Consider the following 12,710-nt stretch of genomic DNA (forward strand, 5'->3'; position numbering starts at 1 on the left):
AGAGGGTTTCAACCTTTTCACTGGTAAATTTTTTCAAATATATCGCAACCAATTCTGCTCTGTGTCTTCCTAAGACTATCGTCTGGACTATATCGATGGCTAAAGTACGAAACCATCTCCTTTACATCGCGGTGTTTCCAAATTTTCGGTTACTTTATTTTCTCGAGGAGAAACAAGCCAAATTTTTAACTTGAACTTTATGCAGCACGTTCTGCTTACAGAGGGGAAAACTCAAGAAACTTTCTAAGAAATTACATTGGCTAGTTTCTCCGAGAAAAATTGAAGTACGATAGTAAGTCTGCAACGTCGCAAACGGAGATACGTGGTTTAACACTTCGGCTATCGCTATGTATTTTGCATTAAAATTCGGCTTATTTTAGATAAAACATAAACGTGCTTTTAGTTTCTCTATACAGATAGGTGCTTTAATGGATGAGCCAGAGATGGTAGTTCCTGCATTGCAAAATGTTGGTCATTTAAGAGTGGACGTCGAATAAGTTGAATTTCATCGAGTGAAAGTTTTCAAGAGCTATTAACGAGAGAGTAAGGATAGCTTACGGAATACTCCGAAATTGGGACGTTGATAAGTTTTAATCAATCCTTCCTTTGATCACCATGAACGCATTGTAATGCTCCCGTGCTTGCTCAGGGGTGAATTAAGGACTTTTTAATTCCCGTGAACAGCGCAGTGGTGATGCTTAGTCCCTGTTACTAATTAGAAACATTAAATAGTCATTTTAGCTTACGGTTGACCGCTCCGCTGACCCGCCCAGATCTTCTCTTACACTTCTTCCTCCACTTATTCCTCCTCTCATAATTTTACCTGTGAACCTGTGAAAATCGCTAACTACCTATAATGTTCATATATCGACGGTGAAACTATCAAACCACGTATCTCGTTTGCAGTGTTTAAAAATCTACGCTCGCATTTTATTTTTTTGAAGTCGACCAAATCAATATCATTCCTTGAAAGTTTCACAGAATTTTCTTCGCACAAAGAGGAAAAATACCAGAAAGTTTCAAGACTAGACGTTAAGTAGTTTTTCATTTAAAAAATAAAGTATGACAGGAAGTCTGCGACGTCGCAAACCGAGATACGTGGTTTGGTAGTTTCACCGTCGATATGCAAACAATATACGTAGCAAATTTTTATATCATTACTACTTAAACGCCCGAAATTTTGCTGAATTAGTATAAAAAATGAAGGATGTGTCGGAGATTTTACATCGCACAGCGTGGAATAAGAAAATGAAGGGGTCCCATTTCATACATTAATTCACAGGTCATCGAGAAAAATTTTGTATGTATTTGAGAAACCTTTTTTTTGGTGGCCGATCAAGAAGATACATCTCTCATGCAAAATTTACATGTCTTTTTAAACCTGAAGTTGAGGAGTCCTGATCATCGTGAAACTTTCTTGCTTTATTTTCATGGAATTGTTTTATTTATTGATTTATTCTTTATTTTATAATTTTTTTCTTTTAGAGAGAGAGGCGCATGTTGTGCGTTGCCTGAGAGATCTTGATTTGCGAGTTACATGAATGTCCTGTCCTTTAGAGCAAAATATCAGCTCGCGCATTTTTTTGTGCATGCCGGACCATCGTCACGCCTTCAAATGTCTGTATCTGCATTAAGGGCAACAATGGAGCACGAATAGTTGCATGCAGGCGAACAGCCATCTGTGGTTCATTCAAAGATCGCTGTTTTCCATAAGAGATCAGTGGCATATATGTTGTTTCTACAATGAGCGAAACATAGCAGTTCCCTGTTGCAAAATTTAGTTAGTTTTATCGAAGATTGGAAGTATAAGATTTTTACGCAATGAGTTAAGGATGCACATGCCGCAGACAATTGGTCAGTTCAGAAGTTTTGTCAAATGCTTAGAATAATTAGAATAATAAACGAAGTTATGCTAAAAGAACTTTTCACCTATGAACTAAAAAGGAACAATTCTAAAATGGTCCAATCTATATACAACTGTGAAAAATCCTCTCTCAGATTGCAAAATTCTTAGTATTTTGTTGCAAATGTAATAATTTGAAAATAAAGATACGAAGCTTTAATGAGTGTTAAGTCAATCATTTTATAACATGTGTACAAAGCTGTAGCGTTTAAATGAACGGCAAAATCAAAATTACTTTTTTATAGCCTTTCTTGAAGTTGGATGGAAACAAATTTGTCAAGGGGACAATTTTAAAGACATTGATAATCCGATTAATCTTCCCCAACCAAAAAAAAAGAAAAATCAAAACTGTCCCGGTGAAAGTATGCACAATTTGTCAGCAACGCACACTTATAATTAAACAGTTACAAATGAGTGAACACCACCAATCTTTTTTTATTTCTGTGGCTTTATTTTCAGTTTTTAGACGTTGCATGTTCTGCTTCGAGCCCAATTCGCAGGATCGAACATTTCATTTGACAATGAGTCGTCTATGTACCTCGAGCTCTGTCACGCTAAGAAAGAACGACATATAAACCATCCAATTTCGCCAAATTTCTTCTCACAAGTCATGAATTTTCAGGGGAATTTGAGAAGATTTTCCTCTTATAATTCTTCGCAGACTTCAAATCACGATTTAATCTAAATTATGTAAATATAACACGAAAAAATATCCACAACATTCCTCAAGAATAAATATTTTATCGACAGCAATTTGGCAACGTCCCCACGCTCATACGACGTTTTCTTAGCATGGCAGAATTAGCTTCTGGGGTTTAGTTTTCAAGTACATTCGGATCCGGAAAATAAAATAGGGAAAAAGAGAAAAAAGGTGGTTCCGCACCACTCCATTGTCCTGCATCAGCAACAGATCACTTTTTACCCTTTCCCTATCCGGTTCGCAGATTTAAAACAAAATGCACACCCCCCACTCCAACGAGAGTATAGGCAGATGATAGTCGAGCCAATGGAATTACTCAACAGCCGGAAACCAACACAAAACCCAGTGCGTACTTATACCTGTCGCGAGGAACAGAAGAGGGATAAAAATCTTCGCCTCGCTGATATAATCGCGTAACATTGTTCCCACGTGAGCCTCGCAGAGCATGGGGTCATACGGACGGCGAGGCTCTTCTAGGAATGTGGTTACGTCTTTATTCCGGTGCAGCGGGAAGATAGGTGTTACGTAGCCAAGCGCATTGGCAATGAAAAGCGGAGGGGCGGGGGTATTTTTACATTTGCATGCTCGTAATTCTGCTGGTTTATTATTTGATGCCGCTTGCAACGTGCATCGTGCACGAACGCCATGGCGGGGACAAAAAAAGCAGCGCTGGATGTGTGCCGTGTTGTCTGGTGCCTTTTTAATTGTCCGGAATAAAATATGAGCAATGAACTATTTTTATTAACCCTGAGATGCCAAAGCAGTGGCAGATCTAAGGGGGGGGGGGGGGGCTGGGCTTGCGCGTGTGTGTGGCAAGGCACCCTCTCCTCGGGCCGAACAAAGGGGGAGAGGGAAAAAAAGAGGAAGAAAAAAAAGTCCTCCTGAAAATTTACAGAAACGTTTCAAGACACAACCATAAAACCAAGGTTTACTAAGCCGACGCGACGGTCACTTAGTACCGTTTAAATATATAGTCCATATACACTAAAATAAAATTACTCTAAAGGATGTATGTAACATGTTTCGATCCAAAGTCCCGGTCTCATTCACCGAAAATCATCATTTAACTCCTGCTTTTATTTGTGAAATGCTTTAATTGATAAGCGGCTTTAGCAGTCACGGGATATTTTTTTGTTATTTAGGGAAAGTTTTAAAGAATTTGGAAAGAAATTTTGGATCATTGGGGCTTTAGAATTTTTTCAGGAGCTCTAAATGATTTAATACGGTCACTTCTTTTCAAAATTAATCCAGGAAAAAGTTTAGTTTCAAATCACCCATTTTTCATTTCTATGAGACTTTCACCAACCATCCTCATTCACCAAGGGCTATAATCACAAAATTACTTCGTCACTTTCCGGCCAAAGTATCACAAGCGCCATGCGACGTTTCAAAATTTCCGCCGCTATTTTATTTTTTTTTACAGAGAAATTGTTGGTAGAATCTGCTTGAAAATTTCAGTGCATTTTATCGGCAGCACAAAGAAAATTCGTTGAAATTTTTGGACAGCTTTGTTGAACAATTTATCTACAAAAAATAAAATGGAAGTGGAAATTTTGAAACGTCGCAAGGCGTCTTTGATACTTTGGTCGGAAGGTGATGACTTGCATTCATGTTTTTTTTTTTTATTTATTTATTTTTTTTTAATACTTGGAAATATTTTTTAGGGGTTGGAGGGATATTTGCGGCAACAACAAAATCAGGGGCAATTAACTTTCAAATTTGACAATGCTGCCGAATAGACTACATCCAAAAGCTGCTTCACAAGCTGGCCGGTGTCCCTTCGTTGTTGCCGATCTCGACGTGGTGACGTTTGGCCGAGGGAGGTCTCGTGCGATTGCCCCTTCAATTTGACAGGAACGCAAAGTGCACGACGGATCCGCTCGTTAACTATGCCCGCAACTCTTTTGCAGCCGAGCCCAACTCCCGAGGCCGACCTCAACCTCAAGTTGCACCGTAGACAAATAACTCTTCTCGCCGATAAAATGAACCTCACAACACTGACTTAACCCTAGTTGCTTCGTCGACTCCTCCCCTTTTGCCAGTTCTCATGAAAAAATTATATATTTTCACGGATATTGCGCGGTAATGTAAATCAGACTATTCAAAGTGAAAATGTCATTACTAGGAGGCCACAGGCCACACCCCCTGGCCGCTAAGCAGCCGAACCCTTAGAGAGCGCTCCGAGCTCTACAAAGCCCGCTTCGCGGGCTCAAGTGAGTTAGTCTGAATAGAGCGAGCTTCACTGGGGACTATCTCCTATTGAAAATCGCAAAAATCATGAAAATCGCCGATAAGATAAATAGCAGGGAATGTGAAAAAAAAATCAACATTTACATTGTTTAAGGGGGAGAATTCACAACTTTGCCACGTAATGTGAAAAAATTCCAGGTCATACGTACGAAATCTGAACAGAGTGGATTCATTTAAAGACTATCACTTATTGTTGAAAGTTGCAAAAATCATAGAAATTGGCCCGAGAAAACAGTAGAAAGAAATTAGACAAGATAAAAAAAAGTTTTGGTTCAAAGAGCTCATTGTAATGATACACGATGAGGAGAAGATTAAAACGCACGTATGAGAGGTACCTATGTTAGAGGATCCAGGTATTTAAAAAGCCGGGACGTCCTTCACAGAGAAAAATGATACTGCAGATTTAAAAATTTTGCAAGTAAAACGTGTCCGACATGTTTCAGTGTAGTTTTACAATGTAATTTAACCACCCCCGTGGCTAAATTAGCTTTCTACTTTCGTAAAATGTACATTTGAAACATGTCGGACACAATTTTTAACAATTTGATTGATAAGTCGAAAATCCATTTTATTCCAAGTTTAACAACACCATTTTCGACCGAATGAAATTGAGTTTTAATTAATTTAATTTGTAATCATTTTATATTGATTAATTTTAATTTTATTACATTGTATCAGTTAATTTATTTTTAGCATAATGGTATTGTAAAGGGTTACTCACAGATGACTTCAAGTCGTCCCTCTCCTTGTTTGGATTCAAAGGATGGTGCTTCAGCCGAGACTTCGCATCGGTACTTGCCTATTGTTTTCAAGGTCACTTGACGTAATGATACTTGCGTGCTGTTTGACTGCTCCAACTATCACCATAAAAAACAACAAAAAACGTTGCGAGTTGTATTAATGGCTATAGTCGCTTCTTGAACAGTTCCTATTCTTGAAGTGGCACATACAGCTGATTATTGCGACAATAGAAATTTCAAACAGAATTCATTATCGAATCAGCGGGCTGATCGTTGAAATTGATATACAAAGTGGTAGACATAAAAGACAGAGGAAAATTTGGCCGGACAAAAGAGACAACTAATAGATAAACTAACGGCAACCGACAGGAGACCCTACAGTTAGTCCATCATTTTCCTCCTTAGTCGATAAGAGCCTTCTTAGTCTCCTTAGTCTTAGTCTGTTTCAACCGATCCCTGGTAAAAATTGGCAGTAGAATCTGTGTTCCAAAATACCATAGACCTACAGCCGGCTGTAAGATCTCCATAGCTTTTATAGCCGGCTACACAATTTCCTATAGCCTTTTATAGCCGATGGCGATTAAGCAACAGCCAGGCGATAAAGTGTATGCTAAACGTTACTAATTACGGATGCTAGGACTTAGTGAGTTTTTGACTACTGCTCTCTTTTTGGGCGGTAGTATCTTGATTTATTTTGAGAGGAAAGCTCCGTACTTTTGATGGAAGCCTGCCATTCCTGATGTATTAGAGCGCCTTCAGTTTCGTATGATACTGTGCAACACCTCTAGTGTGAAATAGTTGCTTCAAGCTCCGTGGCAGGCGGGCAGCCAGCGCAAAACACGCATTGGCGCCTACAAACCTAACAGGGATACTTCACGCATTGCGCAATGCGTGAAGTATCCCTATTAGGTTTGTAGGCGCCTGTGCGTCGCCGCTCCGCTCTGTGTTAGGCTCTAATATTTAATCTGGCGGAGTCAGCGTTATTCAACTCATGATTTTGAAATGTTTGCACATCCATTATTATTCTGATTTTAATTGATGAAGAAAAAGTCTGTATTAAAGAAAAATATAATGTGTGTTTTGTAAATATTAAGGTGGTTCCGTAGCAAACTTAATGATTTCCAAAGCACACGAATTTCTACACAATTTTTTATAGCCTTTTATAATCGATGGCGAAAAAGCATTAGCCAAGAGATAAAGTGTAAAGCCCGGCGATAGGAACTATAGCCCGGCTGCATAATTTTTTATCGCTTCGTATAGCCCCGCCGTATGATTTTCTCCGCATTCTGCAGCCAGCTATATAATTTTCTGTAGCCTTCTTTAGCCGGCTATAAGAATTTCTATGGTATTTTGAAACGCAGCTCTTATCGCCAATTTTTACCAGGGATGGGATCGCTGCTTACTACCTTATGTCTGTTTTGTCTGTAGCTTTGTTTTTCAATTTCAATAATCAGCCCAAATTTCAATGAGAAGAATTGCAAGATGGGTTTCTCAACATTTGAATGAAATTAATTTTTGCAAGGGATCGATTCAGATGATACGGCTCATCGAATATAAAAAAAATTGACACCACGAAGAAAGTTCCCTAAGTTAAAAAAAATTTTAAATGCAACTTTGGACATTTCTGAAACCTTAATAACACACTCATGTTTTTTCGTCGGTATTTTTTAGTATCTCTAGTAGAAAATCGTTGGAATTTTCTGCGGGATCTGTTCTCAAGGGAATTCTGTTAAATTGCCTGGAGGTTGGTCAAAACTGTTCTTTTTTCGAATGAGTGTTGAGGACCTCCTTTGACCTTCATTAATCACAATCATATATGAGCCTCCTTAAGCAACAAAGCTTTTCAAAGAGTGACTATAAATGGATCGCATTTTGCATAAAGGAACCAGGAGCGTTTCGACATCGCTAAGATTTTGCAACTTTCTTCATCTTGCAAATATGAACAGATCATCTAAACAAATTGAATCTTAACTGCCAATAAATTATGAATTCAAGGCAAAATTATCTTTGTAAATTTAATTGTTTTCATGATTTCAGTAATTTTTTGCGAAAAATGTAAGTTGCACAATCTTAGAAAAATTAGAATGCTCTTGGCTCCTTTTTGCAAAATGATATTTGATAAGGGTCTCCCCGTACAAGCTAAGCTCTCAAACTGGCTTTAATTATTGATTTATCAGCCAGTTTTGCACGATATTTTTTGAAAATCTCAAGATTTGATCAATGATTTATGCAAAACACATTTGTTGCCTTCAAAAATCCCCGGGCCGGCAATCTTTGAAAGGCAACAGTCAACAGGTACACTGATGTGCTTCTTCCAAGTCTTCAGTTTGTAAGGGAAGGGGTGGCTGTACAGGCTGATCTAGAAGTCTTGCATCACCCGTACAGCTCCCTCAGGGCTCCTGCCCCTTTCGAGATAATCCTCATCAAATTTTGAGTACCCCACAAGGCGTTCTTTTTGACCTAAGAGCACCCACCGAATTTCAAGTCTCTATCTCAATCGGTTCAAAAGTTACGATGGGTGAAATTAGGGGTATAGTGTGCTGGTGGTACAGAGCTTTTGGTTCACCCTGCATAGAATCGATTCTCACTAAATAATTAGGTATGAAAATGTTTCCCTTAGTCAAAGGGTAAGCCTAATAATATTTGTGCTTTTGAAGGAGTCCACCGCTTTTTAGCTCCTGAGGCGTATCAATGAATAATGTCTGACTTCAAGAGCGGGACTTACGTCAATTTTAATTCCTTCGACGCGGTATGAGGTGATTTGAGGGTGGGCTCTTTGTACGAATCTGTAAAATTCCTCATTCTCCTTGTACCACTTGACCGCATATAGAGAGTCATTCTCCAAATCGTAGTGGCATTTCAGAACAGCGTCTTCGCCTCGGACTCTGTATTGGGGAACTTCCACTCTGATGTCCTTTAAACCTCCAACCCCTGAAACAAGATTAAATGTTCAGAAACATTAAAATCAAAAATATTGGTATATCCTCCCCCTTTCCTTACCCCTGAAGGTAAGGAAGACGTGATCCGGCCTCATTTTTTAACTTTTCTGCTGAATTGCTGAAACCGAGCAATACCTCATTGGCAGCATAGAGCCAAGCACTACGAGCTCACGCCTCACGCCAGCGCGCCTTCAATTTTGCAGATGCAACACGGACATCCATCAAGCACGAATAGTTGTATCTCTGCGCCGTCATCAACGCATGTCCATTCCTAGCTCTACATCCATGTTTTGTCGTTTCCGTTTGTCTTTTTTTATGACGGTGCTTCAAGGGCTACGTGATTAAAACAGCGCCGTCATTAACACGCATTAAGGTGTATCTTTTTTTAAATTTGAGGAAAGCTAAGGTTAAGTTTGCTAAAAAATATGCCAAAATGTATCCAAATTAATGACAATTTTCAAAAAAAAGAAAACAAGTAAAAACATGTTTAGTGGTCTCTCGAGTGCCCTAAATGGAGCAGGTCTAAAAATTGGTACGGCGGGAGTTGTGTCCCGTAAGGTAATTTTTTACAACCTCTAAAAATTCCAAGCCGGATTAACTATCTCCTCTGGGAGGTTACGGGAGGTTAGGAGGTTCTGGGAGGCGGACAAGGAAGGGGGAGAGAAAGCGCGAGTATGTTACCAAGAAAGTGAAAATTTTACAAAAATCATCTCCTATCTATTTACAAATACATAGAAATAATACAGATAATACTGAAAAATTATCATATTAATGTATTTAAAGCGGGTCAATCTAATGCGACTTAAGACTTTGCGTATGAAAAAGTCTTACACATCTCGTCAATTTCCGGACGAGGGGACGTAACTAAATTTCAACGTTGCGAAATTTTCGCACGCAAATTGTCTTTAATTAGAAACTATTGGAAATTCCAGCCTGAACATTTCACTGACTTTTACTCTGATAACCCTGAAAAATCATATATTCCCATGGAAAATTGAGCTGCTAGAGTCAATTTTGCGACTTTGGAATGAAGTTACATTCTTTCGTCCGGAAAACGACGAGAACGGTTAAGGAAGGGTTAGGGAACGGTTAAGGAACGGTTGAGAAGCGACCAAAAATAAGATCCTAAGCATCAACCTGTTTTTTTCTCCTTGCGCTGAATACAACAGCTTTATTCCCTATTTAGCTTTTCCTCGGCCGCGTAATAACCGACTCATAGTTCTTAGGTAGTGCTGAAATTTCGGCGTTTCCGCCATTTAAAACCATGTGAAATATCTGCATTTAATCGCACAATCCGGCAACTTTGGACCGACTTTACGTCAGTTTTCTACAGTCTTTCACTCCGAATCGAAAAAATGCAACATTCAGGTCCTCGCTTGAGTCGGATCGCCGTGCCGGATCCGCGGCCTCGGAGCGCGATGCGTCAATGATCGATTATCGATATTTCCCCATTTAAACCTGTGCTAAGTAATCGATTATTAAAGTGTTGGTTGGGAGCATCCTGTTTATCGATCCTTTTCTATAGCTTCAAATGGCAGATCAATGGATATTTGGCCAAGTACGCGAGTCCGCTGGAACCCGGAAGAGGGCTAAAGTGATTATTGCTGCTCCTGAAGGAATTCCGGGGCCGCTGCGCCGCTGCTTTGTGTGTTTCCCTGGCGGGTGAGGCGGAACCGCGGATGGGGCATTCGAGGATCGAGTCTAATTTTACGAGAAGCCCAGAGAGAAAATATCCTCAATATTTAATAGCCGCCCCGGCCCGGCCCGGCCCGGGCAGGGCTGATTGATTCTCGACTTAAATTACGGATGTCAGTGAAGTCAGTGACGTCGCTCCGCGGTTAATAGCATTAGCTTCGCCGGGAAAAATGCTCGGCCGCCGCCGCCTCCCGGGTTACCCAACATCCGCGGAGGGAAATTTCCCGACAGCCTTAGTTTTTTTTATCCCAACCGGGATGGATCTCTGTATAAATAAGAAAATTCTCTCGTATCTTCACTTCCCTACAAAAAACGTAACTGGGCTTCCATGTTATCAAATTTTTCAATTTTCAAATGAATGTCTGGGAATTTCACCAAAATTCGTCGGTGAAATCAGGGAATTTCATTTTATAAAGTAAGCCGCCTGCCGTGTTATACTCAATATCCACGGAGGGAAATTTACGGACATGCTTAGTTTTTCAGTCCAACTGGGATGGATCTCTGAATAAATAAGGAAATATTCTCGTATCTTCAATTTTCTACAGAAAAACGTAACTACACATCCGTGTTCCCAAACTCTCCTCCAATTTCCAATAAATGTGAAGGAATATTACCAAAATTCGGCGGGGAAATCAGGGAATTTCATTTCATAAAGTCTGTCTGTGTCAACCCTGAATTCTTTTTATCACCAATTGAAGCTAATGTTCGATATGACGATGGCGACTGTTGAGAGTGAGCAGTATTTGGTTATTTCATCTTTACCCTCACGAAAGGACGTATCTACATTTTAATGTTGCCAAATTTCCCCTTGCTAATTGCATTTTCGCCTTTGAATCTTAATATTTCTATCTAAAAATTTCCCTGAATTTTCTGTGATGTCGTGCAATAATCAGAAATCTTTTTTTGGGGGGGGGGGGAGAATTGCACGGGTACATTCCTACAGAAATTTTAAATTGAGTACATCAATTTTGCAACCTTGGAACAGTGTTACGTTTCATCGTCCAGAAAATGACGATATGTTAGCATTCGCAGTATAAAAAGGACCCTGAAGATGTATTACTGAAGATATCGGTAACGCCTAAATGTAAAATCGAGATCCTCTTAAAATTTGCATAATTCCATTTAAATGATCCCACCGACATAGCTGAAACAGCAAAATTCATCTTACTTGTAGGAAAAAAATGAACATTCTGAGAAAGCACTATGCGCAATAATTCATTTCGCGCGAATTTGCATGTCATTATGAATGAAATCTAGAAGTATTTAAATTACAATCATACTTCTTTGATGTTTAGTTTTTAAAAAATTGCGGTGAGAAAGACGGAAAAGGTGAGCCAAAATGTTAAACATGTCATTTCACTGGCACAAAACATGTTGAACAATTTCACGGAATAATGTTATCCAGCATAAAAGTGAAAACTTCTAGTTCCTTAAATTGTGAATCAATAATTTTTGTTGGTTGAAAACCGTGGGATGCATTATTGGATAATGAGTCTTTGTACGCTCAGGTCCCCAAGACGGTCCGTTATGAGCTATTTTTACCAGATTTTTTATTCACGCGATACTAATTCTTGATCATTCCCATTTGGAAAGCGAGCTGCTCCAAGTTATGCAGTTGCAAATCCTCTAGAGGAGTCAAATTATTGTGTAAACTGAGTAGAAAGAAGGTTAAATTCATTACGATGGTCAGACTGAGAAGGGAGCGGAATTCAATCGAGACGAGAAGATACGCCGTGCATCTTTCACCTCACTTTAGAGCACGGCGTCGTCGGAATTATGTAAATTTTTGACAAGTTCCAGAATAAATAATTCAGTCCGGTAACGGGGAAGTTGACGGTGATGTCGGAAGTTTCAAAACCCTGGATACCGCCCCCGGCTCCGGCCGCACATTGATAACTCGATCACTCCTCCTACCTAGTCGCCCGCCGTTTGACAAGTCAACCGGACAAAGTTGCCTTTCTCTACGAAAAATTGAGATATTCTCCGCTAAAAGCCAATACAACAATATTCACGACCATCTCATTATAAACTCGATCCGCCAAAAAATACAATGGGCCACCAGATAAGGTCTGCAGCAGGAGAAAACGTCACATGTCTTCTCTTGATAAGCGTACACAGAAAATAACTCGCACGACGAGAACTTTTAAAATTAACTCTTGAACGAGATATCAACAGGGCCGGATTCACCTACTTGCCGCCCATGAGCCGCCTATATTTTGCCGTCCCCTTCTCATTCGTTTTGAAACTCGATAAAAACCATCAAATGAACGTTCCAGCGGGGGAGGGCTGCATAAGACGCATTTACTCGTGTTGAACACATTTTTTGGGAAAGCCCTGTCAACACTACTAGCAAAAGTTCACAGAACTTTGAGCGAAAGTTAAGCTCCGTAAACCTATCTCTGTGTGGCTGTGGACAAGGTCTTCCATTCATGAGAAATGAACGAGAAAATTATGAAAGAACAAACATAAATGTGGTTCAATGA

At 39.6% G+C, this 12,710-nt stretch overlaps 1 protein-coding gene across 2 annotated transcripts in view; it reads right to left on the bottom strand.

The window, feature by feature from the left end:
* Window positions 1–12,710, bottom strand: part of LOC109030940 (butyrophilin-like protein 2) — a 122,340-nt gene that overhangs the window by 30,070 nt on the left and 79,560 nt on the right. For both annotated transcript variants that reach the window (XM_019042183.2, XM_019042182.2), the window contains exons 3-4: window positions 8,319–8,524; window positions 5,575–5,710 (exon numbers count right to left, since the gene is read on the bottom strand). In XM_019042183.2, the coding sequence (XP_018897728.2) occupies window positions 5,575–5,710; window positions 8,319–8,524 (342 nt within the window). The remainder of the gene's footprint in view (window positions 1–5,574; window positions 5,711–8,318; window positions 8,525–12,710) is intronic.

The sequence above is a fragment of the Bemisia tabaci genome, chromosome 5 (genome assembly GCF_918797505.1).
Source record: "Bemisia tabaci chromosome 5, PGI_BMITA_v3".
Classification (NCBI taxonomy): Eukaryota; Metazoa; Arthropoda; class Insecta; order Hemiptera; family Aleyrodidae; genus Bemisia; species Bemisia tabaci.